Consider the following 23,710-nt stretch of genomic DNA (forward strand, 5'->3'; position numbering starts at 1 on the left):
GGACAAGCCTATCGCGAGAAAGTACGAGGCGACGCGTGTCTCTCCGGTTGAGCCTTGATGGACAAAGGAGTGTGTAATGGAACTTTAGACACTGCCCCCACAAACCGATTAGGCTAGTGGGAACTCGAGTGCAGATCTCGTCGATCAATCTTGGAAGAAGTCGTTTTCGTGTCTACAGATCGAGGTCTTGGCAATATCAAAGAAATGAATGAGATAAAATAGATCTCACATGACTCTTCCAATATGATCCAGCCTCTTGAACGTAGAAAATGTAGCACTAAGCAGATGAGATCATGAGGATACAGAACATCTCTACTAGCTTCACAGCATGTACAGAACTTGAGTTTCCCAGATATTTCTAGTACGAAGGAGGTGCCGTAAAGCTGAAGCCATTTTCAAGCCAGGGCCACGCATGCGGACGGTTAAACATCGGGCTTGTTCAAATAATTTATTGAGCCATCTTAAATATTTCGATACTGATACTTCACCATACGACCTTGGAACGTACTGAACTGATGATGGCAGTGTCTCGGAAGCAGCCAAATATTGTGATCACAGGCACGCCTGGTGTAGGCAAAACTACACATGCTGAACTCCTCGCAACAAACACCCAATTGAAGCACATATCGCTGAATGACATCGCAAAAGAAGAGGACTGCTATGACGGCTACGATGAGGAATTGCAGACGCATATTCTGGATGAAGACAAGGTGATACATTCCGAAAAGCTGCACACAACCATTGGGGTTGATCTGTGGCCACTCTGCCTCCCCTGTTCTGACTTCGTATTCCAAACAGCTTCTTGATCACATAGAGTCAGGCCTGAAGGCCGGCGGAAACATAATCGACTATCACGCTTGCGAGCTCTTTCCCGAAGCGCTCATCGACCTCGTTGTCGTAATACGATGCGACTCCACATTACTATTTGACCGCATGAAGGCGCGCAGATATCCGGAGAGGAAGATTGAGGAGAACATGGACTCAGAGATCATGCAGGTTATCTTGGAAGAGGCGCGCGAAAGTTATGCGGAAGAGATCGTCGTTGAATTGCAAAGTGACTGCGCGGAGGATGTCGAGCGCAACGTGGAGAGAATACAAAGCTGGTTGGAGGCATGGAAGAAGAACAACAACAACAGTAACACCACCACCACCACCAACACATGAAAATTTGGTTGTGTGAGTGGGTGAAAAGTGCTTTGCATGGCTTCGGCGTTTCCCTTCAAATTGGTGAAGGTGTACGGCTATAGAAACGAGCGTCCAATTGGACTGCAATACCGCGCGGTATTCATACACGGAGGTGCTATCGTCAGGTCATATCGGTACTCTATGCATCGCTTGCTTGTGCCAACCACTCCTTCAGCTTATCCAGCGCCCGTCCTCGATGACTGATCGCATGCTTGTCCTTTTTCTCCATCTCCGCATACGTCTGGCCGCCAACTTCAAACGCTGAATCCCATCCGAACACCGTGGGACCTCGCGACTCAACCAATCTGCCTTCGGTCTTACCCTGGAAAAGGATTGGCTCATGATCTGGACCCTCGCAGTATGCGAAATTGCAGACCGCAGTTGCAGACTTGTCGTCAAAGCCAGCGAGCATCTTATGCAGACCGTGCGGGCCAAGAGATTTCATGAACCATTTTCTAAGATATGTAAGACATAGAGAAGTGATAGCCGTTGCGAAGTGCTCGTACATATATGGACCGGGCAATCCGTTCATAGCTTTGAAGCAGAGACATGTGTCCTCTACGAGTACTGGTTCGCCGACCTAGGCATTGTCAAAATAATGATCAGTAGACCATGCCCGTGACGTACTGCTGCTGCCGCTCTCCGCGCCTTGTCTATTGTGACCTCTTCTGCTGTGCCCTGGATTTCAACTAGATCGACATTCTTACTTCGTAGCTCTATCACGCCATCGAGAATAGCTTGGACTTCAGCGAGTTTATTTGCGTTGCCTGTGATGAAATATAGATGTGTTGGTGCAGTTGGTGCCATTTCTGGTACGTCAATCAATGTCAAAGGAACAATGAGTGAATCAATTGAGTTGTGATGTTGAACTTAGTCTATTGCTTTGCTTATCTGGTCGATGTTTAGGATTCTGCCACAAATTTATATCAATAGTGGCGCGCTGAATTCCGCACGCGAGTCATACTACATCTTGGCAGCTGCAACTCCAGTCAGTATCATCCGTTCAACTAACCAACAAAAACTGCTGTGGCTTCAACGCCTTGTGTCATCTACATTCTGGCTTTTTGATCAGTCGATTTTATTTCCGCTCTCTCAAAGGTGTGTGATCCAGCCACCCAATCACTGATGGAAAACTGAAGACGCGGTGATAAAATCGAGGCACCGCCGAACCCATACCATTTTCTGCGTCGTGAGGTCTCGGCAGAAGCTGAGGAATCGAATATGACTACCTCATCAGCAGCATTATTCTTATCAATCCATGCATCGAATGCGCTCATCGGAACTCTCTTCTTTCCCCTGATATCAGCTGCATTCCTCTCCCCGTTCGTTCTTGTGGCTCTGACATATGGACCGCTTCATCTCGATGTTTCGTACTACATCACTGCTCTGAAAACTGTCGCGCTACAAGTTATAGTGGCCTCGCTGGCCTCCATTATAGCCACGAGAGCCTTATCGTCTTACTTGTTCAGTACCACGAAAAATAATTCCGGGAAAATTCGCACAGTGCCGACTCGGCCTTACTGGATCCCGGCGTTACAGCATATCGTCCCAGCAGTATTTGGCGGTTCAGCATGGTGGAAGATGATACGAGACAAGTGCTCGCAACCTATTCTAGCACTTTCATTTGGTGGAGCTAAGCACAACTTTGTTGTGTCTCCGCATCTAGCACAGGAGGTTGAGAAAGCCGGGCCATCAGCCTTAGATTCCACATTGGTCCGTAGGACTTTGTTGACCAATGCTTTTGGGTTGACCTCTCATTATGAAGATATTGATCATTTACAATTTGAATTTAACGTGCAGCTGAGGACCAGTGACTTTTTTGAACACTTCATAAAGAAACTGGAGCAAGACTTACCAAATCTTGTCTCTTTCATGCCAACCGTTATCGACCAGATGCCGTGGGAACGAACAGCAGGGGTGGATGTCGAGGAAGAAGATGGTTCCAATGGAACAGCAAAGACATCCTTGTCGTAAGTCGGTACCCGAAGATGCGATCTGTATTCTGATATATATCTAGGTCCATTGTGCGGGAATTTCTTGGTTATGCCATCACATCGGCTCTGCTAGGTTCATCGTTTGTCAACAACTACTCGAATCTTGCGAAAGACCTTGAAACGCTAAACTCATCAATCTTCAGTCTTGGAGCTGGCTTACCAAGATGGTTTCCCACCCCAGGGATCGTCACCGCATACGCTGTGCGGAGGAGGTTGTTGACACATCTCACAGCCTTCCATAATGCTCTCGATCTGTCACTTATGGGGGAGAGTGTGATACAGACATATGGAGACCTCAGCGATGTTAGCTCTCTCTTCCTCGACCTCGCCAAAAACGCAAAGCAACGTGGAATGTGTCCAGAGGACCGTGCCAAGACTACTTTGGCACTTCTATGGCGTCTCAACTCCTGTATAATCCCGCAATCTTTTTGGCTATTGTTCCACCTTTTGAACGATGCCAATTGTGCATTCGACGCCGAGTCGTCCATGATGCTCCAACTCCGAACGGAAATTAAGCCTCACGTTAGAGCAGTTCAACCTGCTATGACCTTGGGAATATCTGAACCTCCCTACCTGGAATTATCATCATCGACGCTTCTCGCGGACTCTCGCGTGGCACAAGCTTGCCTTCTCGAAACATTGCGTGTCAATTACAGTTCGTGGCGCATGTCGATATTGAAAGAAGATATCGATGTCTCCGAAGTGACAGTTGCATCATCTGAACAGTCAGCAGAAACAGTCGTATGGCGCTTGCGGAAAGGTGAATGGGTTCATCTGGCCGGTGCGTTATACTACTCCTCTCCGCAGTACTTCTTGAACCCCGGAGCATGGCAGCCAGGCCAGCATCACGTTCAAGAGCCAAAAACGGAAGACGATGAGCCCCAAAGTACTGTACAGGGTGTGAAGATATCCCCTGTCAGATGGAGTGCGATGGGCGGACCATCGTGGGGTCACGGCTCCGATGGCAAAGCCCTAGCAGAGATATCTGTGGCATTTGTTGCTGGTGTAATCGCCTTGTGGGACGCGGAGTTGATGGATAAGAGCGCGGCTGATGTGAAGCCTTCAATGAGCCCAGGTGCGTGGAGCGCACCGGGGGTAGACTTCAGGGTGAGACTTCGCAGAAGAGTCCTGCCCACGGCGCCCTAGCGAAACTTGTAAGCAAATATGAGATCATAACTTCGCTATTGCGTACTTTCGCTGGCAACAGATGCGCACCACAACTTAGGCTCTCAAAACTCGATGGATAGAGGAAGTGTTGCTGGCAGAGAGAAATGACCTTGGCACCCTTTTCTCGACCTGCGCAGTCTACCTACTCAGACATCACGACGTCTTGGGAGACCACATCTTCAACCCCCCAGCATCATAGAGATGAATCAGGGTTTTGAAAATGGAAGGATTGCGACGGCGGTGCCTGCATTGTTAATAATTATGTAGGTAGTGGGTAGGTATTGTCGTTTGGTGTGGAAGTGATTGATTCTTCTCTAGTTTCTATAGCTATGAACATGCCGTCTGAGGGGAAAGAGCCAGCAGCCCGCGACTCATACTCGCCTACAGAAATTGACTGTGCTACAAATCTTCAAGATCTATCTGAGAATTCCATGATTTGCACGGATGACTATCGCATCTACAACCACGGAATGATAGCCTTAGGTTCCACTTTTAATGCTCAGAGCGCAACCATCAATAGGAACGTTCAGAGCGCAACCATCAATATAAATAAAGCACGATGGCCATCTCGAAGAGAAGAAAAAAGAGAAACTCTGCCACTTTTCGGAATTTGAAACCAAAACACACTCGTCACCGAAAACTTCACCGCAAGACTATTGTCAAAGCTACAATGGCACCTCCACCAATGGGAACCAACATCACCCTGACGGGTCTGCAAGAGTACATTACCTCTTTACGCCCTGTCCATACTCAGACACCCAATACACACTCTAGTCTCAGGATGAGGCCCGACTCCCCGACTTTGGCTCACTTGCCCAGGACTATACCTACAACCCCAGATGCAGGATCGCTGGCGCCATTTGAGTCTAGAAGCAAAAAGCTGGAAAAGTGGTGGGCATTTGCGTCTGAGTCTCGCCAGGCAAACACGAACTACAAGCCTCTTCCTTCTGCACACAAACGTAGCACTATGAGCCTGCCACCAACACCGTCGACTCCCATCAGCAGAGTTCCTAGAGCTATGAACACTATGCCCAGATACGACAAGACCGCAAAGGGTCGCAAGGGCCTCCCTCAAACCGCTAAGAAGTCAGCGAACGAAAGCCCAATTCCACATTTCGCCCGTGGAGCAGGCACGAAAAGGAGATCCGACGCTCGAAAAGACTCAGGACACAGTGCATCACAGAAGTCAACCAGTGGCGAAACTGACAGGCGAAAGAGATCGATACCGCATCTTCAGCAAAAAAAGACGTTCAATCTATGTGTGTATTGCCAAACAGCGGCGTGTCTTGTTTCGCAAACTCCCTCCGGTCTCGCACGAACTGCCACTCAGGAACAGGGAACAAATATGGATATACCTTCTACTCACTGGAATGCGTATGATGAGGATGAAAGACTTGATATTTACACTGGGCATAATGCCCTTGTGGATGATGGTCTCAGGCAGCAATACAGTGAAGCAGACCTGTTCTACGGCAGTGCAGAAGATGAGGACGATAATAGCAATTGATGATGTGTGGTGTGTTGCGTATCTTATCGGGTTCGAAGACAGGTCTGTTCATTTATCCATCGATACTTAAACAATTGATTTTCTGATCACTACCTGCATCTAATATAACTCAAAGAAGATCTCCCCAAAAAGTTCCTACGAATCCGTTATACAACATGTGCTCCGTCCCGACGCGACATATTGCCCACAAGTCTTAACGAAGACTGGCCATTTTCAAATTTCGAAATGAAATATAAGGTCTCTTATAAGCGTGTACTTACACATACTGATAACGCATACTCCCTCCAACGAGTATATACACAGGGCAGCTAATTCATATCGGCTAGCCCTACTTAGATTAGCACTTTAGCCGCTCCTCAGGTCCAATCCGGATACTATCCGGATCTTATCAATGCGTCATTTAATGCGCACCCGAACATTTTCAATACGTTTCCACAGATCAGTCACACACGTTCCCTGTATCCTGATTAGACATCCTGTCCATATTACCGCTTTTACAACTGCCCAAACTGCCCTGCATGAGACGCCACTTTACATTAGATATCAACATCTGAAGCCCACAAGATGGCACTTCTTGCATTACCACAGGAACTCGAGGATTGTATTTTCGACTTCCTGGATACCCGGGACTTTCGTCAACTTTGCCAAGTGAATCATTACCTGCATGAGCACTACGAGAAAAGAGGATATCGATCGATTCATCTGCAGACTCATACGGAGAAGAGCTTCTACCCGTTAGACCCCATGACCAGTCGACCATTTAATTCAGAAGATCTAACTAGAATTAGGAGCAGGCGACCGCCTCGTCTGCTTTGGACGCTCTTGCGACGCCCAGATCTGAGGGCATGTGTGCGAGAACTCAGTATTGACTTTTCGGATGAGCAGAAGGCGAACATGAGCCTAGTGGAAGATGTTGTACTCGGGAGATCCATGCCTGGATTCTTGGAGGCATATAATGAGCCACAGGATGTACCACGCCTTTTGGATGGACTTGACAGGGGCGCGTACAGCACATGTGCCGTCCTAGTACTTATCCTTGCGCAGAATATAACGCATCTACAACTTATGTCCCCCAGGTCGCCGGGGGTATTAGGCTACGAAATGGTATCGATGAGAAACATGCTTCACGATGTGATCCAGTGGGAAACAAGAATACAAAAGTATCCTGCGATAGATGAACAACGAATGTTCAGATCACTCCGCCATCTTTCTCTCATCAATCAGCATATCGTCCAGAACGGGTGGACTTCGCTTATGGGCATAAACACCATCAATATGTCTCGCGGGGCATATTATCAGGGTTTCTACCCGTGTTCTACTGTTCAATCGATCACACTCGGGCTTGACGTCACTGGGTTAAGCGCCATGAGCAGGGCTCTTCGTCGAAGCATGTCCATTCCAGTCATTCGACTCACATCTATATGCGAAGGAGAACGTAACGGCATGTGGGTGTACGTCCAAGATTTCCTTCGCCTCTCGGCACCAGAGAAGAAGTTCCATACCCTCATTTTCGACGATTCATGCGAAGTCCCCGGCGCAATCAAAGATTCGACAGAATTGCCACAGGACGCTCTCCCAAGCCTCTCTGACAGCCCTAAGTTTTACCTAGACTTCTCCGTTGGCTGCCCAAACCTCACTACTCTCGCCATCCCACTCGATGGCTTCCTCACTTTTCTTTGCGCCACCGCTTCCACTAACGACCAAAGGTCTAGCGCTGGGTTCCGCCTTCCACCCAATCTCAAATCACTGTGGATCACAAACGTGACACTCAGTTCCGCAACGATTGCTCACGAATACAAGGCACATAGTACTCTACATGTGGTAAGAGCACTGACGACGCTATGTCGAAGCTATGGACGACCGGCAGCACTCTGTGAAGTCGCTGTAACGGTCATATTATCCGAGCGCCATCACCCTGACTCTGGAGAACATAACGAAGATCCAATGCGTATATTAGAAGAGGTGCACACGCTTGTCGAAAGCTTAGGAATTCAGCTCACATGGTATTTATACGACAGGAGAGGTGGAAATGTAAATTTTGTAATTAAGACAGGAGATGAGTGGCGTAGAGTTGGCTTGTGATGCAATTTTTCACTGCTGCTTAAAATCTTCATTCAACATGTTGAAAGTGCCAATTGCAAGTAAGTTTCGGCTGTCAAATAGCGTATGTGGTAGTAGGTCAATACCCTATTATTATATAGAATATGCAACTTGCACGTGACACGTCTCTCGCTTAGCTATCGCTAGCCCTACTCGATTTTCGAGATGCCCACAACGATTCGGCGAACTTCTCGAACTTTACATCTCCGACCATAACCACTAACACAACAGCTCGAGATGGCGCCAAACGACAGTAAGAAGGGTACGCATGATTATACCATTGTCCTCATTCCCTATATTCGATCTGGCTTTGCGATTACTTTGAACTCTATACTGACACAAATTTACTTAATAGGCTCCAAAGCCGGCAGCAAGTCTGCGAAAGCGAACGCTGCCGCGAAGGCAACTCTGAAAGGCGTAAGAGGCTCCAATCCTTGAGGCGTGTCAGCACTTCATCGCTGACGGCCTATTTTATATAGGTCAATTCGCACAAGGCCAACAAGGTCCGCCTTTCGGCGACCTTCCACCGCCCGAAGACTCTGCGTCTGTCTCGCACTCCCCGATACCCGCGCAAGTCGATACCTTCGGAGCCGCGCATGGATGCTGCAACTGTGCTCATTCACCCGCTCAACACCGAATCCGCAATGAAGAAGATTGAGGAGAACAACACCCTCGTTTTCATCGTCAATGTCAAGGCCAACAAGCGCCAAATCAAGGCTGCGCTGAAGACTCAGTACGACGTGGACTGCGTGAAGATCAACACACTTATCCGGTATGGAAAAATATGCGAATATTTGCAATGACAAGACTGACAGTGATATACAGACCAGACGGCACCAAGAAGGCCTATGCCAGACTGACCCCAGACGTCGATGCTCTCGACATCGCTGCGACCAAGCTCTCCATTGTTTAAGCGTTTAAAAAAGGGATTGGGCTGTACTTTCTTATGGTGGCTGGGATAAGGATTCTCGCCGCATATAGTTATGATGGCAATATATAGGATCAGCGCGCTGCGCGATCTACGTTCCAAAAGATGATACCCGTGCCAACTCAGATACCCGCTCACCTTTATATACTTCCGCCAATGTGTTATTCATTTTTGCCACGAAAGACGATTACCTCAGTAGCTACAGCCATTGAGGTACTCATCAGGATCATGAACCTCTACCATGCCGTATCAAATATCATACATCGGCAAACAGCAACCACCCAACATGCGGTCTCATGGCAGTTTGCCCTATCAATAACCAAAGTTCCATAGTCCGCCCTCACTGCAACGCCCTCATCCTATCCAACTCTTTGAACACCACCTTGTTTGCATCCATAAACCTCTCCACACACTGCTCCATGCACGGCGCCTCATACCGATCCAGCTGGGCCGAAGAGATCTTGCTAGTAACGCACTTCTTGAAGCACATATCTGTCGTTTTGTGGATATCTAGCCGGCAAGGTTAGCCATAGCAAGCACGCAAGCATTCTGCCACAAGGGGAACCGTCGCCTGCGAAAGATATGCTAGTACCAGAGAGAAAGAGAGAGAGAAAGTCTGGCTCTGGCCATAGGATCAAGAGTGTTGGGTTGGGTACGTACTCGATTGGAGCGCAGCCTTCTGGCTCTCTTGCACGACGAATTGCTGCAGCTCTTGCTTGTCGCGCTCGGAGAGCTTGGTGAAGTCCAGATTGGACGCGGCACCGAGCGAGTCCATTTGTGAAATGTGTTGTATGGTTATATTGATTCCGGTCCGAGGGTTCGAGAAGCGGCGATTAAGCGAAAGCAGTTACTGTCTTACGTGCAATGCAATTCGAAGCTTGAAGAGTTGTTCTGCGACGATGTATGATCGGAGATTAATTCTATACCGAAGTTTGTCCGCGGCGAGAAAGGCTGTTGCTGCCTGAGGCCTACATTGTGTATACTTTGATAAGACATACAAATGTCGAGGTGATACTTCAAGGTCTGTGGTTTCTCTATGCGCTACAGAGTACAAGTCTTTCTATGATATTGGCCTCCGACTTGTATCGCTCAGCGGCCAATCCGCTGATAAGTATGATGAGGTATTCCGCCAACCCCCAAATCCTATATCCATCCCAACAAAGCTCCTTTCAAATGCCCAGTTTATCGCTATGACCGGTCACGCCGGTATAATTACGTTTTGCACGTGTAATCAGATACAAACTTCACATCCCACCAACTTTACAATGCCTTAAATCTCGTTTGCGCTTTCAATTGTTTTTTCTCTTCTTTCTGGGATTGGTTGTATTGTCTTGGGCCACAGGAATTGATTCGGGTGGATTTGCCGGGCTTGGTGCTCCACTGCTGACACTCTCGATACGATTCTCGTCAAGGCTGACGCCATTGTCGTATCCGGTGAAGTCTCCGCCATTAGTCCCGAACAAGTCATCAGCACCATTTCCGAAATCGTCCACGTCGTTGAAGGCATTTGCGTTATCAAAGTCAAGGTCCAAGCCAGGTATAGTAGAGTCACCCGCACTCGCAAATTGCGCATTGCTCTCGGTGTTGGGAAAGTAGTCGTCTGAATTGATAAACGAGTTGATGTCAAGATCGCTAGGCTCAGCACCAGCAAAGTTGCCGTAGAAGTTGTTTGAATCACCAGATGGAGCGACATAGCCTGGGATACTACCAGTGGGACTTAATGGTTGCAGACGATCAGCCAATGCTTGGACTTTGTCGTTCTGCTCCTGTTGCATCTTCTGCAGAATATCGAGCTGAGATTGTGTGTTTGTGAAAGTATCCAGCGATGGTATCGGTGGAGGGTCAGGATTCAAAAGCGCATTGTCATTTGGAGCGGCAGAGATTGGGCTGTTAGCTGCCATGTAGGAGAGAAGCTGATTTCGTTGTTGTGCGGTCAATTGGCCGCCATCAGATGAGTTTTGGAAATGATTTAGGGCAGCATCGAAGTCGAGCTGAGGGCCTTGCGATGCGTTCGGGTCATGATTTGCGTTACTATTTTGGATGACGGACATGATCTCGTCGTTTTCAGGCACTGCGAACGTGGCATTCGGTGTCGAAACCTCCGACTTGATTGGAGGACTCTTCGACTTCGCTACCGGGCTATTGGATGGCCTTGCGGACTTGAAGATGCCGTTTTGCCAACTGACTGGTCTCATAGATGGACTTCGTGTGGTCGCAGCGCGCGTGGCCTGGGTAGACGGGCTAGCCGTGGGATCTTTCGTTTCAGGGGCTGGTAGGAGAGCAAGTGGTGGCCTTCGTCTGAGTGGAGTACCCTTACTTCGATCTTGTTCTACATGATAGTCTCCTACATCTACTACGCTGCCATGATTTTGGTTGTTTTGTGGCATGGCGTGAGCAAACATCTCGGCAAGGTTGGGCCCATTGTTGGTCTCCAAGCTGCGGTTATAGAAGGTAGCTAGGAATGTTAGAATGGCGTTGATCGAGTTTTCATGTCGATCGTGAAGGGTCTGAAATGCTCGCGCTTGGTTGTAAAGCTGATCGTTCTGTTGCCGTATCCTGCTGATGGCTTGGGATATCAATTTCTGTTGTTGTTGCACGGATCGTAGCTCAGATTTCATATTCGTAATTTCTCGAGACGGAATGACTGCCATATCCTGGTTGATTCGGACGACTCCCTCGTTCTCACTACGTGTTTCCATGGCAGGTAAATATTTCTTCCCCGCTTCATCATCGCTATCACCTCCCTTTGGCTTATCATCATCTCGTTTTCGCTTCCCAGCAGCCGCCGTCTTCGGCTTTTGTATCAACCAGAGTAGTTCAGGACGTCCTCGCTTGAAGTATTTGTTGTAGTATTCACTCGGGTTCTTGACTTTTGACTCGCTAGATTTCATCGAATTGTCTGATAAGCCGACCTTTTTATGGAATCCATACATATTGAGTTGTCGTACGAAGGAGGCATAGTTGTTGTGCTTGAAAAGTTCTGGTATCAGAGTTTTCGCAAATTCATCCTCATTCAATACGATGAAAGAATTTCCATCATCTGCCCAGCGAATAAGATCTGTATTCCGTTTCTCATCGAGAAAACTACTGAGCTTCTGAACGAACGGTGGTATGGTCTTCCTCTTCGATTGGGCTTCTTTCCGCGCCTGCAAAGCCTTCTCTTCTAGGTCTTCGTCGTCTTCCGCATTCTCCCAACCTGCTGCCTGTGCATCGGTCCCTAACTCTTGCCACGTATTTGGATCCAGCGATCGATTTTGCAATGCCAACTGATTGTTCCTATTCCTCCGCACTAGTTGATTGGATGTGGCTGGGTCTACGTCCGCGGTCAAATGTTGTGCAAGCAGCTCAGCTGAGGGCATACTGGAGCCGAAAAGATTGCTGTCGAATGGAGGATTGTTTGGTAAACTCGTGGATGTCTCGCCGAAAGTGCTTACACCGTCCCAGTCTGTAAAAGCCATATTTTTTGTGTCTGTGGAATCTGGGTACACGACCTCATGTTGCGACTGCTGCTGCGGTCCTGGCAATACACTTGCGGCCGCTTCTTTCTTGGTTGACATGACCTTGCCGAGATCGTCTTACGCCAAGTCAGCAACCGAGGAGCTCAATTTATAGACCTTCCCAATTTACTCGCTGGCGAAGCCGCGCAATGTTTGAGTGACCTGATATGGGCACAGAATGCGCTATGTCCTCGAGCAGATGTGGCGTAGATGCGCCGATCACAGGTTGTTCGCAGCAGTAATAGAGGTAGCGCGATGAGGTACTCAGTAAGTCATTAAGCTAATTCTGGTGGCATGTAGAGAGCGCAAGGCAGAGACCAGACAAGCGAATAAGAGTTGCAAAGACCATGCGGTGCGAAGCTTCCTCGTGGAGGGCGCTGCAGCGTGTGTCGGATTCAGAGCGTTTAGGAGGCTAGGTTCCGATGTGTGCTATCAGGTCTGTCTGTATTGCAATCGCGAGGGGGGAGAAATGAATGCGCGGCGTGTATCGTGAATATCACAGGTGGTGTTGTGGAAAAGGTAAGCTAAGGCAGAAGTGCAGAATGCAGAATGCCTTTCCCGCTGTGACGTCTTGTGCTAATCTATTTACGGTTAGCATGGCTTGTCTAGCTAAACCTCCTTCGACTGACTTTTGTTTTCTTTGTCCCCTGTCATCGTTCATTCATTGCTCTCGAGCCCAAACACCCATTGAAAACTGCTTCAGCGTGCCATTTTGCTGATAGGCTAGGTATCAGAGTTTATGCGTCCTCGAAGTTGTCAAGCCCGTCACCAGTAGATCACGGGTGATTACCTGCCACATGTCTGTGCGAACGTGACAGAGCCTCTTCACTATGTTCCGAACGCAAGCAGCTATGATATGAGGGAAGCCTTTAATTCAGTTATTTCAGACACTCCTTTCCCCAAGGCCAGCTGTGCTGCAAGCTCTTCTCACAATATCCTTTTATCGGACCGTTCACACATCGCGAAAACAAGCCCAACATGGCCCCAAGTTTAGTTGAATGTCCTTTTTGCTCCGCAGCATTCTCTCAAGATGATGTGTATTGGCTGCAACTACATATCGAAGAGAGTCACACACCAGACTCTGCTTTTAGGATCGCTCCTGAAGATGATGCTGATTCCGCTTCTGCTTCAACCACCTTTCAAGTCTCAGGCGCACTTGCTGATTGCGATGATGATGATCACACTTTCGTGGACTGTCCCGAATGTGGAGAGTACGTCCTGCTTGACGACTACAATGACCATTTGGACCTGCACGACGTGGAAAAGCACAACACTTACTTACCATCATCTTCATCGACTTCATCCACTACACGCTCCAAACATCATGATATGCGCTCAAACCCCTCATTACTAAACGAGAATATTTCCATGAACATATCCGGGCAACTGCCAAGTCAGAAACGAAGACATTCTAGTTCGGGTTCAAGATCCAGCCTATCTCGGAGTGTCTTAACTTGTACCCCTTCTACCACGAGCAAGGCTCGCATTTCAAAGAGAATCAAAAGTGCTCGGCTGGGTGTGAGTCTGATTAGCCCTACCAAGCAACGAGCTCACTGACGTTTGTGCAGAAGAAGGAGCTCGGCCCTTACGCCTGGGAAGATAGAATGCCGGCTTGGCTGGAAAAGAAACTTGCCGATGGGCCCAAAATATCCATCGTCAACCGGATCGGTGGAGACGGCCGATTGATAAAGCAAGAGGTTGTCGAGAATGAGACGCCAGGAATTCCCTCGATTCTTGCGCAGCTGTCGCACGTGGATCGATCCGTCCGCAAAGCGTATTACTGCCATCCGAGTACTGTGCATATTTGTCACACCCCTAAAGAAGGGGGCTTTTGTGGGTACCGAAATCTTCAAATGTTGATCTCGTACATCCAAGGTGCCAGAGCTCAAGGCCATACTGAATTTCCAGGCCGTACACCAACCATTCTAGCCCTTCAAGATATAATTGAAGATGCTTGGGACAAAGGTATCAACGAAGTTGCCAGAGTCCAGACCGGTGGTATCAGGAAAACCCGAAAGTGGATCGGCACACCGGAGGTAGGTCTACCAAGCCCTTCTTGTATTACATGCATACTACTTTCGCATATCTGCTGTCACTGACCCCGGCTAATGTCCCATTCTCAGGCTCAATCCGTCCTTGTCAACCTCCAGATAGATAGTGGCGTACAAGTCTTCTCAGATGGTCAGCGAGGCTCAGCGCTCGATCAGCTTCTAATCTTTGTTGAGAGCTATTTCCAACAATTTGTCACGGACGCCGATCAAAAGGTCCATAGAACCCTTGCACCGCCAATATACTTCCAGCATCCAGGGCACTCGCTTACTATTGTTGGATTTGAACGTCGAAAGGACGGCTCCTGTAATCTCGTCGTATTTGATCCTATGTTCAGAACTTCGCCTTCGATGCACAGACTACTCGGGCGTCAAAACATTGCATCACCAAGGCCAGAGGTCATGGACGCATATCGTCGCGACGCAAGAAAGCTCCGCAAACATCGCGACTTCGAGATTCTCATGTACGCTCCCACAGTCTACATTTGTCGTTTCCTCTAGCTAAATATGTTCAGGTTGACCGCCGCGCCGCCTCAGTTTCCAGCTTGGGCTGTATGAGACCTCATATTCCTCATTGCTAGCATCACAATCTAATATACTAATCATCTGTCCTATACCCAACGGAAAGACTTGTCGTTAACTCAAATTTTGTTAGATAATGGCGCAATTCCCGGCGCACAGATTTGTGTACGTCTTCCTGCGCTTCTCATCAGTGAGCAACCACGGCGGCCCCGGCTACGACGTCTATCCCGAACACCATTTCCTCTCTGCTTTTCCATGGCAGAGCTTCGGGTCTCTTTTTATGACAGACGAAGGACGTTTCGCTCGCGTTCCACCGCCTCTCTCTCCATACTTGCAAATGTTAATGCGATGCCAATTTCGCGGAACACCTCCGCCGGTTCCCGAGACTGTGCAACAATTACTCAGTTATCAAGACGTCGCTAAACCCGAAGAGTGTGGATTGCTTCCTGTAAAGATGCTGACTGAATCGGAGATGGAGGAGGTCTTGTTCTGGCAAGGCTGTGGCACTCCATCCTGCACATTTGGATGTGGTAAAGAGAGGGCGGGTGAGATTGAAGCTGCGAGGAAATTGTTTCGTCCTGAGGAGATTGTCACATGAAATACCAGGTCTCTTGAGCTACGTCGTTCGGTTTCAGCGCTTTCCGGTTCACTGGTTGTTTCGAGTCTTTTCCCTCACCATCATGTGGTCATTATTGTCGTTACTAGCAGGTTTATCAGCGCATCGCCGTCGTTTGGGTTATAGAGCACGGCGTTATCATAAGAGCCTCATCTTGATTTATTCAATTTGAGAGCTCTTTTCGTTTTCACTATACACCCTGCTTTTTCTTGACGTAGTTTGACTGTAGTACGTATTTCGTTCTATGAAGCTAACACAAAAAGGTTTATTACTTATCGCTTTTCTTTCGGAGACTGCTAGATCTAATAGGACTCAGATCTACCTAACAAAGTTGAGATATTATAGCATCGTGCACCGCTACGGTAATTTATCAATAAAGAACTTCTATGCTAGTAAGCCAAAAGCGCACAGTACCTGGCACCGAGTCTGAAATGTATCCTCAAGGAAAACAGTGTATTTTGATCTCCAGCGTTGTCTAGTGGGCTTTTCTCAGTCACTTTCTTCACTGCTAAGATATCGTTACCCAGAGATGTTGTGTACCAGGAATTGAAAGGATTAGTAAGACAAAAGTGCTTTCCAAAAAATGTTTTCAAAAAATATAATCACAGTATCTTCATTCATCAGATATCATGGGGCTAATAGTATAGAGGTATTATGCTCGCTTCGCATCTCTGTGAATTGTGAGAGGTCCTGGGTTCAATTCCCAGTTAGTCCATGTCTTTTTGCTTATTTCGCCCTCGTTAAAACCATGCATTTCCACTTTTTATACTATTGTAATTGGTCAAGATAATTGGAATATTAAATACTGTTAGCTACTTATACAGAGTCTAAAACTATAAGACTATTATGGATATATTATATATATTATACTAATTTTATAAGCTTAGACTCATTTATTCTAAGATTTATATATAGTTTATTGTTGGATTACCTTTGTATATTTTCTATCTTATATACTTTTGTTCATGACTAAAGACCTGCAGTGTTGGTATTAGGAAACAGTAGGCGCGCCGATCAATGTGCGACATCTAGACCATAGAATTGGAAATGCGAGAGGACCCTTCGACCTTCGCCCACAGAATCCATCCTACGCGCACCTAAGTGATCTCCTTGTCGGATGCGCATGTCTATCTACAACGATCGCAACTCCTCGTTCATGATAAGCCGTCAAGAGGAGGACGATCTACGTTCGGAATTGCAAGACGATGCCTATGCACACTGCGATTCATTGGGTGACGCGATCGTGGCAGCTTTTTGTGACAGAGGCTAGAGCGACGTTGCAAAGAGCCAGATGGGCTTAGGCAGTGCCCTTATGATAAGGTTGAAAGACATACGGGTGGCATAGTTAGTATTTGCACGATCCATTAGACTATTACCCAGCATGCGTATCTGACCCCAGAAGTATGCCAACTCTTGACTTCAGCACAGTTCAGCAATGGAATGCTTTCAACTGTACGGCTTTGGAAAAGCGCTGGAGTTGATGTTTGAACATGCCGACTCCAAGGACCTGACCTTCCTTTGCCGTGAATGTAATGCGTCCTGCTAGTTTATGCTTCTACGTATGAGCGTGGTGCGAGAGTACCTCATCAGCTTTACATCTCGGTCTTTGTGACTAAGCTATCGTAAAGTTCGTGCAGAATTTAGCGATATCTCCGGAAGGTTCATGAGTGTTCTGGATATACTACTACCCTCGTAGGACGAGATAGAGGGCGCTGGATAGCCAAAGAGAGGACCCCAAGAGAACGATCAATCGATAGAACCTCTCGTGAAAGCGCCATGGTCCATCAGCGTTGAAGTGAGAGCATCCATTCCAGGCAGAGACTCAAGATTCAGATGCAATGAACATCCTTCAGAAAGACCAAAATCCATCTACTCCAAAAAAAAGTGGACAAACGACTTACGAAGCTCAACCTGTAGATACTTTTGTCCTTCTCACAGTTCCGAGGGAATTGAAAGTATCAATCCAGCGCTAACATCAAACCATCTTCAAAGTGGATGGACGTGCAGTTCCATTTATACGGCATCATTTATCCGCCAACCGGGGTTCAGCACATCGATTCCGGCGTTTCGACCACAACGTCGACATCACGCGCGTAGCAGCCCTGTTACGTCATCTCAGTGCTTCCATATAAGATTCCTCCTGACTCTTGTATTACTACTGTTCATGAGTCGACAATTTGTTTGCTTAGTATGGACAAAGCCAATAAATGTACGCCCGTTCAAGCCTCAGAGTCGTACATGATATTCCGTCGGCCCGCTTTGCATATATTGCGGAGAGCCTCGTGCCTGCCACGCTGCTCAGGAATACCCTAGATCTGTGGTATATGCTGTGGACTCATGACTGGGATGTGTCTTGGAGCACTCTATTTCCCAAGTGACCTGTCGTCGGTATCATACGCATTGAGAGTGGAGAGTGGTTGCTACTAGACTACATACAAAATCATTTTCCCCAGCCGTGGATCAGATAGGTACTGTACTGGTATCGTCTTCTCAACTTTAGCTACCCCGAAGAGCACAGCTACAGGAAGGATCATTTGAATCTCGCTATTCTTCTCCATTCTCTTTCACCCTCAAGTCATCAATCCCATACCCATTACTGTACCCATCCAACCATGAAGTCCCTCACTCTAATCCTCACCACCGCCACCCTCGCCGCTGCCCACGGCTACGTCGACAACGCAACCATCGGCGGCACATACTACCAATTCTACCGTCCGTCTCTCTCCCCCCGCTTTCCCTCTCCTGTCCATCCCCCTCTCATCCCCAGTCTCCCACCAAAACTAACACCCCATCCCAGAACCCTACCAAGACCCCTACATGTCCCCGATCCCACCACGCATCTCGCGCCCCATCCAAGGCAACGGCCCCGTCACCGACCTCTCCCTAATCGACCTCCAATGCGGCGGCTACACCGCCGGCGGCATCTCCGGCTCAACCCCAGCCGCCCTGCACGCCACCGCCGCCGCCGGGTCCAAGGTCACGCTCCGCTGGACGCTCTGGCCGGACAGCCACGTCGGGCCGACAATCACGTACATGGCGCGCTGTCCGGAGAGCGGGTGCACGGGGTACTCGCCCGGCGCCGCGGCGGTGTGGTTCAAGGTGCAGGAGAGCGGACGCGAGGGCACGAGCAATGTGTGGGGCGACACGAGGCTGATGGTGGGTGGGAATGCCGGGGTGGAGTATACGATTCCGGGGTGCTTGAAGGCCGGGTATTATCTTGTTAGGCACGAGATTGTGGCGCTGCATAGTGCGTATGAGTATCCGGGTGCGCAGTTCTATCCGGGGTGTCATCAGGTCAAGGTTACGGGGGGTAGGACGACGGTTCCTGGTGGACTGGTGGCGTTTCCGGGGGCGTATAAGGGGAGTGATGCTGGGATCACGTACGATTCGTATAAGGCGCAGACGTATACGGTGCCAGGACCGAAGTTGTTTAGCTGCTAGACCGCAGGTATAGACTGTGCGGAGCGTTCAAGGAACATACTACCTGGGAAACATGTTATAATATAGCTATCAACTATACTTAGTTTGTGGTTTTATGATATCAGTACATGACCTGCTTGGACTCGATATTCGAGACCCCTTCCATAAGCCTCTTTAAGATCAGGCCTAAGTATTGCATGATTTATCGACTCACATTCATAAATACCACCAGCAGTGATTTCGGTGACTCCTGGTATTTAATCCACGACAAAGGTGTCCTTCGTCCATCCGAAAACTTTTTGAAAGCGTTTACGAAAGATGTGCAATTTGTGGCCTTCAATCTTGGAAGTATGTTGCCGGTGGACCGTCAAGGATCTGTTAGCATTCATGTCCTCTGGGGGATAGAGCGCAAAGACAGAGCCAAACTTTGGCTTGATCGAAAATCTCAGTTCTGATAGAGCTGACTGTAAGCCAATCCACGTGATTGATGCACCTTGTATCGATGGATCAAGAAGAGTTGAGAAAAGCTCAGCAGTTGCTGGCTTCACCTTGATCGGCTTGGGAGCCGGCACTGTTTCGGCTGTCTCTTCGATCTTCGGGCCAGATATATCAAAGACCGAAACGCTAGCAGGCCGAGTCTTCTCCTTTACTTTGCGTTGCTCCACCACTTCTGCCTGCGATGGCTTCTGTACAGGGGGTACGGCTGGAGTTTGCCCCTTTTCCATCTTGTCTTTGAAGTGCTCGTACTGATTCTTCAAATCCTGTAGAGAGTCCTGCAACATGTCCTGGAACAATGATCCGAGCCTGGAGCCTGCATTTTGGATCACGAATGCGTTCAGTGCTTTCAAGGCGGATCTGGCCATGTCGGGCTCTAGAAGGTTGTCGATAGGGACGGCAAACTCGCCAAGATCGAGTTCATGTTTCAGCCTCCCAAGTTCTTCTTCCAAGGCGTTCTCTCTTGAAACGAAAAGGAGGCCCTTCTTGCGTGACACGGACGGCATTGAGAAAACAGGTGATAGGTCCCTGATAAAGGCAACGATGACTGCTAATTGTGCTAAAGCATCGGTCTCATGCTCAACCAGGGATTCTCGCTCCATAGGATGAGCTCTGTGAAGAGCATCCAGTTTCTGGATCCACTCGATTGCCTGTATCGGCGTCAAGCTTTGGTCACAGAGGCGAAGTAGATAGTGGAGCTGTGGGTCAAGCCTCGTCAATTGCTCGGGTTGGGTCTTAGTCGTTATTTTTGCATTCCCGTGGGTAGTAGCATTTGATATCCTCTTGAACCACTTCGAACCGCTGCAAGTTGCAAGGCGCCGTTTCAAGCAAGATTGGGCGCGAGTAAATTCCAGATGGCACACGTTTGATAGCTCTTGCAGAACCACAGCCCGATGAACCTTATCAACCGAGCTTGAAAGAAGCTGTACGAGCTCGTAAATGTAGTCCCAGATGGCTGCGTCGGCTACAGCCCCGACTACTGCATCCATCACCGCTGCACTGATGTGCCGGTCAGTATGGGCCGGTAGCCTACGTCCTTTTTCGTCTGCGACGAGTTCTGGTCGCGCAAAGAACGACACGCTGACTGCATGTGTTAGAACTACTGGTTCATTCCTCAAGAGACTCAGATATTCGTGGAGTGACGCCTTTTGATCGGATGCTGCCATAACGAGATCTGGTACAGAAAGCTTCTGAGGGCGGTCCTTGAGCGCCATTTTCTCAAGAGCTGCAGTGGCAGGTTGGGAGGACTTCTTTGCGCATGACTTGGTATTTCTCGTTGCTGAACTCTCTAAGATATCATCGATTAAGATGACCAAAGTCTGCAGGGTATACATTTGACGGTTCAGAATGAGTTCCCCAACATCCTGTGGTACACAGACCATGCTCTCTATGGCGAGCGAAATCTTTGCAAGTACCTCTCGTCTGTGCTGTGATGGAACGTTGAAGAAGGATCCGTACTTTTCTTCGACCATGAACATAGCAAAACAATTCTCGAGCGCTCTGGCTTGTGCGTGTCGTAGACCTTGCTTGTCAATTGCATTAAGAATATGCCGATGATCCCCGATCTGTCCATTTGGACCAGACGCATATTGGTGGGTGAGCTCGGTCGTTGCGCGATGTTCCAATATGTTCAACAGAAAGGACGCATCGGTGCTGATGTCCTGGATATTGAGTTCGGGAATCATCTTGTATGCATCGCCCAATGATCGATCGCGAGGATGTTGGAGAACATCACCATTTGCCGCACCAGCTCTGAAGACGTTTGTACGCTGAGATGAATCGAATTGCTGCCATAATTCTTTGACTCTAGCACCGTGGATACGATATCTCTGTGTCAGATCATGGTGCAGTTCCTTCACTGTAAAAGCCAGTGCGGATGATTGCATGAGGTGCAACTTTATTGGCAATGACGTGCCGAGAGACGTTGATCTTGTACGAGACGGGTGAAGAAGAAGAAAAAACACACACAGAGAGAGAGAGACAGAGAGAGAGAGACAGAGAGAGAGAGAGAGAGAGATGTGAGAAAAGCCAATTCAGACGTCCGACAAAGGCAAGAACAACACACTCCGTCGCCACTCTTTCCACATATATCAACTCGTCCCGCTAACATTTGTCAAGGACAAGAAATCATAGAAAGATAAAATACTAGTCACCCTAACCACTACTATTCTCTCATTGCTATCTATGAAATCTAGCAATGATTCAATGAACGAATGAGTTCACTCAGACTTCGACTGCCCACATTCATGAGATGTTGCACACGGAAGACTGCCCATGTCACAATGCACGCAGCAACAATGCACGGGGCTGCGTGACATGTTCGCGTAATTTGCTTATAGCCAGTCTTATATCTTTACTATTACCCACTGGGATTGGTCTACCTTGGTACATGATGCTGCACGATAATGGTAGATGTTACCACTGGCTCACGATGACCTACACGGGTTGAGATAGACTACTTACACTTTCTATGCCTTATATACCTTATAGCCGTGAGATACATGATATAGCTAAGGCAGGGTCTTCAGGTTTCGTTGCTGAGATAGAGCAGTGCTAGACCGACTTGATGAAGCGCTGTCTCTCCTCTCCTCTTGTGGTCCCTTCAGAGAGTTCATTTTTAGGGTCATCTTTGTCGTCTTTAACCACGTCTCGATCATAGTATGTATAATGTGATGCTGTAGATTGGGTTGTCCCTGTTCCCCTTGAACCATTCTTTCGGGCTTTGCTTTATACGGTCTAAACTGCATCCCCCATTGCTCCTACACTGACCTCATGATCTCAAGCTATAACGACACAAGTAACCCAGAACCACACTGAGAGCACTATATCAAAGCTCATACTCATCCCACCGTCTACCAACCGCATGCCCAGCACGCAACCCATCACACCCCCATCCCAACCCCACAAAGCCCATTCCTCATCCCAACAACCCCATCCCCATCCCACACACCCACCGACCTCTAAGCCCACCCCCTCTCCCTCAAAAACGCCCTCACCCCCTCCACAACGTACCCCTCACACCCCTCAAACCCCTCAAACCGCTCCTCCCCTCCCCCGCCCGGCACAACCTCCCACCTCCCCGGACACCGCAGCCCCCACCGCTCCATCATCACAAACTTCTCCCCCTCCAGCACCGTCAGAAACTCCTCCGTCTCCGCGCGCTCACGTGCGCCTTCCGCCGCGCCTCGCTGCCCCACGACGCCCCAGTAGTGCTCGATTGCGGCCTGGAGGCAGGCGAGGTAGAGTTGTTTGGCGGCGGGGGGTGCGTTGTCGGCGGGGACGGCGTGGAGGGCGAGGCGGGTGCGTGCGAGGGCGGCTTTGGTTGTTTCGTTGGGGGATGTGGGCATTTTGGTGGTGTGGTTGTTGTATTGGTGTGGATTGTGGGTTGGGCTTCGTTGCTGGCTGGATGGTTTATGCTTGGTTGTTGTATGTGAGAATGCAGATGATGGGTGTTAGAGGTAGGTAGAAGACGGGAGTTATAAGGGGTTCGCAACGACGGGTCATCTGGCTCTGCCTCTTTCACGAATCTGGTTCTTTGAAGAGGCATTGAGTGAAGGGCTTGCTTGTCCTGTGAGGCATACCGAACATATCGTGAAAGAGATGCATGCTGTGAATACGGGATGCTTTGTTGGTAACAGGCCTGGATACGTTAGTCACATAGACACTACACTGCAAGCAGAGCGAGGGAGAGAGCGAGTTCTTTGTGTCAGTCCGGCCAGGCCGTCCACGTACAGTACATATGGCAGACACACAATCCATCCAAAGACACAGTGCTTCTTTCTCTCTCTCTCTCTCGTCCCAGACCAAGCCTTCACGCAAAACAACAACTGCCGAAGTCTCCAAGATACCTGCCATGAAGCATCACGTACTAGCGCCATGATGATCGTCTCCCACACCCTCAACACCCCATCCCCTTTCGCAACATCTTTCATTCATTCATCCTCCTCACATTACCTTCCGGAGAAGGCGCGGGACATTCCGACCGAATCCAGCTTTCCCCCAGTCACGTTCCCCATGCAATTGCCGTCTCTGCGTACGCACGTAAACCGGTAAGAAAAAACCTTTTCGGGGAATGAATTGCATGGACAAAAAATGTTTTCTATAATACGACAACTTGAAACCGATCCTGATTCCTAAATGACACCACCACCACCACCACCACCACCACCACCACCACGCGCCTTCTTTCTAGGCCTAATCCCTCCGTCGCCCCCCTCCCCCCCCCAATTCC

The 23,710-nt window shown here is 48.7% G+C and overlaps 13 protein-coding genes and 1 non-coding gene across 14 annotated transcripts; 9 read left to right on the forward strand and 5 right to left on the reverse strand.

Annotated features, from left to right (window-relative positions):
- The first annotated feature begins 233 nt into the window (after positions 1–233).
- Positions 234–1,244, forward strand: EJ05DRAFT_92901 (P-loop containing nucleoside triphosphate hydrolase protein). Its single transcript, XM_033750068.1, has 2 exons — positions 234–710; positions 799–1,244. The coding sequence occupies exons 1-2, from the start codon at positions 516–518 to the stop codon at positions 1,162–1,164; spliced, it is 561 nt and encodes a 186-aa protein (XP_033598642.1). The 5' UTR covers positions 234–515; the 3' UTR covers positions 1,165–1,244.
- Positions 1,245–1,324: 80 nt separating this feature from the next.
- On the reverse strand, positions 1,325–1,992 carry EJ05DRAFT_487985 (inosine triphosphate pyrophosphatase; the record flags this gene model as incomplete). Its single annotated transcript, XM_033745659.1, has 2 exons — positions 1,325–1,765; positions 1,813–1,992. The coding sequence occupies 2 exons, from the start codon at positions 1,990–1,992 to the stop codon at positions 1,325–1,327; spliced, it is 621 nt and encodes a 206-aa protein (XP_033598643.1).
- Positions 1,993–2,406: 414 nt separating this feature from the next.
- EJ05DRAFT_502657 (uncharacterized protein) lies at positions 2,407–4,325 on the forward strand (the record flags this gene model as incomplete). Its single annotated transcript, XM_033747294.1, has 2 exons — positions 2,407–3,155; positions 3,203–4,325. 2 exons carry the CDS (start codon positions 2,407–2,409, stop codon positions 4,323–4,325), a joined length of 1,872 nt encoding a protein of 623 aa, XP_033598644.1.
- A 580-nt stretch (positions 4,326–4,905) lies between these two features.
- Positions 4,906–5,853, forward strand: EJ05DRAFT_502658 (uncharacterized protein; the record flags this gene model as incomplete). Its single annotated transcript, XM_033747295.1, has 1 exon — positions 4,906–5,853. The coding sequence occupies one exon, from the start codon at positions 4,906–4,908 to the stop codon at positions 5,851–5,853; it is 948 nt and encodes a 315-aa protein (XP_033598645.1).
- A 473-nt stretch (positions 5,854–6,326) lies between these two features.
- EJ05DRAFT_93293 (uncharacterized protein) lies at positions 6,327–8,019 on the forward strand. Its single transcript, XM_033750069.1, has 3 exons — positions 6,327–6,587; positions 6,642–7,792; positions 7,854–8,019. The coding sequence occupies exons 1-3, from the start codon at positions 6,418–6,420 to the stop codon at positions 7,886–7,888; spliced, it is 1,356 nt and encodes a 451-aa protein (XP_033598646.1). The 5' UTR covers positions 6,327–6,417; the 3' UTR covers positions 7,889–8,019.
- Positions 8,020–8,162: 143 nt separating this feature from the next.
- Positions 8,163–9,050, forward strand: EJ05DRAFT_478215 (uncharacterized protein). Its single transcript, XM_033744411.1, has 4 exons — positions 8,163–8,215; positions 8,309–8,370; positions 8,433–8,725; positions 8,779–9,050. The coding sequence occupies exons 1-4, from the start codon at positions 8,191–8,193 to the stop codon at positions 8,864–8,866; spliced, it is 468 nt and encodes a 155-aa protein (XP_033598647.1). The 5' UTR covers positions 8,163–8,190; the 3' UTR covers positions 8,867–9,050.
- Positions 8,890–9,670, reverse strand: EJ05DRAFT_512736 (uncharacterized protein). The gene is made up of 2 exons (XM_033748364.1): positions 9,542–9,670; positions 8,890–9,391 (listed from the first exon to the last, which is right to left on the reverse strand). The coding sequence occupies exons 1-2, from the start codon at positions 9,654–9,656 to the stop codon at positions 9,222–9,224; spliced, it is 285 nt and encodes a 94-aa protein (XP_033598648.1). The 5' UTR covers positions 9,657–9,670; the 3' UTR covers positions 8,890–9,221.
- Positions 9,671–9,979: 309 nt separating this feature from the next.
- On the reverse strand, positions 9,980–12,610 carry EJ05DRAFT_93350 (uncharacterized protein). Its single transcript, XM_033750070.1, has one exon. The coding sequence runs from the start codon at positions 12,436–12,438 to the stop codon at positions 10,171–10,173; it is 2,268 nt and encodes a 755-aa protein (XP_033598649.1). The 5' UTR covers positions 12,439–12,610; the 3' UTR covers positions 9,980–10,170.
- A 419-nt stretch (positions 12,611–13,029) lies between these two features.
- On the forward strand, positions 13,030–15,546 carry EJ05DRAFT_539979 (DUF1671-domain-containing protein; the record flags this gene model as incomplete). Its single annotated transcript, XM_033749569.1, has 5 exons — positions 13,030–13,896; positions 13,947–14,414; positions 14,502–14,890; positions 14,942–14,978; positions 15,082–15,546. The coding sequence occupies exons 1-5, from the start codon at positions 13,357–13,359 to the stop codon at positions 15,544–15,546; spliced, it is 1,899 nt and encodes a 632-aa protein (XP_033598650.1). The 5' UTR covers positions 13,030–13,356.
- Positions 15,547–16,196: 650 nt separating this feature from the next.
- Positions 16,197–16,279, forward strand: EJ05DRAFT_t60. The gene has a single exon. It is a non-coding gene; the product is annotated as a tRNA-Ala (tRNA).
- A 1,780-nt stretch (positions 16,280–18,059) lies between these two features.
- EJ05DRAFT_93390 (glycoside hydrolase) lies at positions 18,060–19,096 on the forward strand. Its single transcript, XM_033750071.1, has 2 exons — positions 18,060–18,276; positions 18,362–19,096. Exons 1-2 carry the CDS (start codon positions 18,177–18,179, stop codon positions 19,003–19,005), a joined length of 744 nt encoding a protein of 247 aa, XP_033598651.1. The 5' UTR covers positions 18,060–18,176; the 3' UTR covers positions 19,006–19,096.
- On the reverse strand, positions 19,097–21,365 carry EJ05DRAFT_518861 (uncharacterized protein; the record flags this gene model as incomplete). Its single annotated transcript, XM_033748711.1, has 1 exon — positions 19,097–21,365. The coding sequence occupies one exon, from the start codon at positions 21,363–21,365 to the stop codon at positions 19,242–19,244; it is 2,124 nt and encodes a 707-aa protein (XP_033598652.1). The 3' UTR covers positions 19,097–19,241.
- A 1,076-nt stretch (positions 21,366–22,441) lies between these two features.
- EJ05DRAFT_518863 (uncharacterized protein) lies at positions 22,442–22,961 on the forward strand (the record flags this gene model as incomplete). Its single annotated transcript, XM_033748712.1, has 1 exon — positions 22,442–22,961. A coding segment is annotated over one exon (504 nt), but the record flags the coding sequence as incomplete, so codon positions are not given.
- On the reverse strand, positions 22,962–23,509 carry EJ05DRAFT_93400 (uncharacterized protein). Its single transcript, XM_033750072.1, has 2 exons — positions 23,212–23,509; positions 22,962–23,119 (listed from the first exon to the last, which is right to left on the reverse strand). Exons 1-2 carry the CDS (start codon positions 23,409–23,411, stop codon positions 22,999–23,001), a joined length of 321 nt encoding a protein of 106 aa, XP_033598654.1. The 5' UTR covers positions 23,412–23,509; the 3' UTR covers positions 22,962–22,998.
- Positions 23,510–23,710: the final 201 nt, after the last annotated feature.

The sequence above is a fragment of the Pseudovirgaria hyperparasitica genome (assembly GCF_010093815.1).
Source record: "Pseudovirgaria hyperparasitica strain CBS 121739 unplaced genomic scaffold EJ05scaffold_12, whole genome shotgun sequence".
In the NCBI taxonomy this organism is placed as follows: domain Eukaryota; kingdom Fungi; phylum Ascomycota; class Dothideomycetes; order Acrospermales; family Acrospermaceae; genus Pseudovirgaria; species Pseudovirgaria hyperparasitica.

Excerpts from the sequence above, each read along its gene's own strand:
- EJ05DRAFT_92901 (XM_033750068.1), top strand. The coding sequence starts at position 516 with ATGATGGCAGTGTCTCGGAAGCAGCCAAATATTGTGATCACAGGCACG. Across the intron at positions 711-798 it reads ATATTCTGGATGAAGACAAG|CTTCTTGATCACATAGAGTC; the intron begins GTGATACATTCC and ends TATTCCAAACAG.
- EJ05DRAFT_93293 (XM_033750069.1), top strand. The coding sequence starts at position 6,418 with ATGGCACTTCTTGCATTACCACAGGAACTCGAGGATTGTATTTTCGAC. Across the intron at positions 6,588-6,641 it reads ACGGAGAAGAGCTTCTACCC|GAGCAGGCGACCGCCTCGTC; the intron begins GTTAGACCCCAT and ends AACTAGAATTAG. Across the intron at positions 7,793-7,853 it reads CTCTGGAGAACATAACGAAG|ATGGTATTTATACGACAGGA; the intron begins ATCCAATGCGTA and ends AATTCAGCTCAC.
- EJ05DRAFT_478215 (XM_033744411.1), top strand. The coding sequence starts at position 8,191 with ATGGCGCCAAACGACAGTAAGAAGG. Across the intron at positions 8,216-8,308 it reads GCCAAACGACAGTAAGAAGG|GCTCCAAAGCCGGCAGCAAG; the intron begins GTACGCATGATT and ends TTTACTTAATAG. Across the intron at positions 8,371-8,432 it reads CGAAGGCAACTCTGAAAGGC|GTCAATTCGCACAAGGCCAA; the intron begins GTAAGAGGCTCC and ends TATTTTATATAG.
- EJ05DRAFT_512736 (XM_033748364.1), bottom strand. The coding sequence starts at position 9,656 with ATGGACTCGCTCGGTGCCGCGTCCAATCTGGACTTCACCAAGCTCTCC. Across the intron at positions 9,392-9,541 it reads GAAGGCTGCGCTCCAATCGA|ATATCCACAAAACGACAGAT; the intron begins GTACGTACCCAA and ends CTTGCCGGCTAG.
- EJ05DRAFT_93350 (XM_033750070.1), bottom strand. The coding sequence starts at position 12,438 with ATGTCAACCAAGAAAGAAGCGGCCGCAAGTGTATTGCCAGGACCGCAG.
- EJ05DRAFT_93390 (XM_033750071.1), top strand. The coding sequence starts at position 18,177 with ATGAAGTCCCTCACTCTAATCCTCACCACCGCCACCCTCGCCGCTGCC. Across the intron at positions 18,277-18,361 it reads CACATACTACCAATTCTACC|AACCCTACCAAGACCCCTAC; the intron begins GTCCGTCTCTCT and ends ACCCCATCCCAG.
- EJ05DRAFT_93400 (XM_033750072.1), bottom strand. The coding sequence starts at position 23,411 with ATGAAAGATGTTGCGAAAGGGGATGGGGTGTTGAGGGTGTGGGAGACG. Across the intron at positions 23,120-23,211 it reads GTGTGTCTGCCATATGTACT|GCCTGTTACCAACAAAGCAT; the intron begins GTACGTGGACGG and ends TAACGTATCCAG.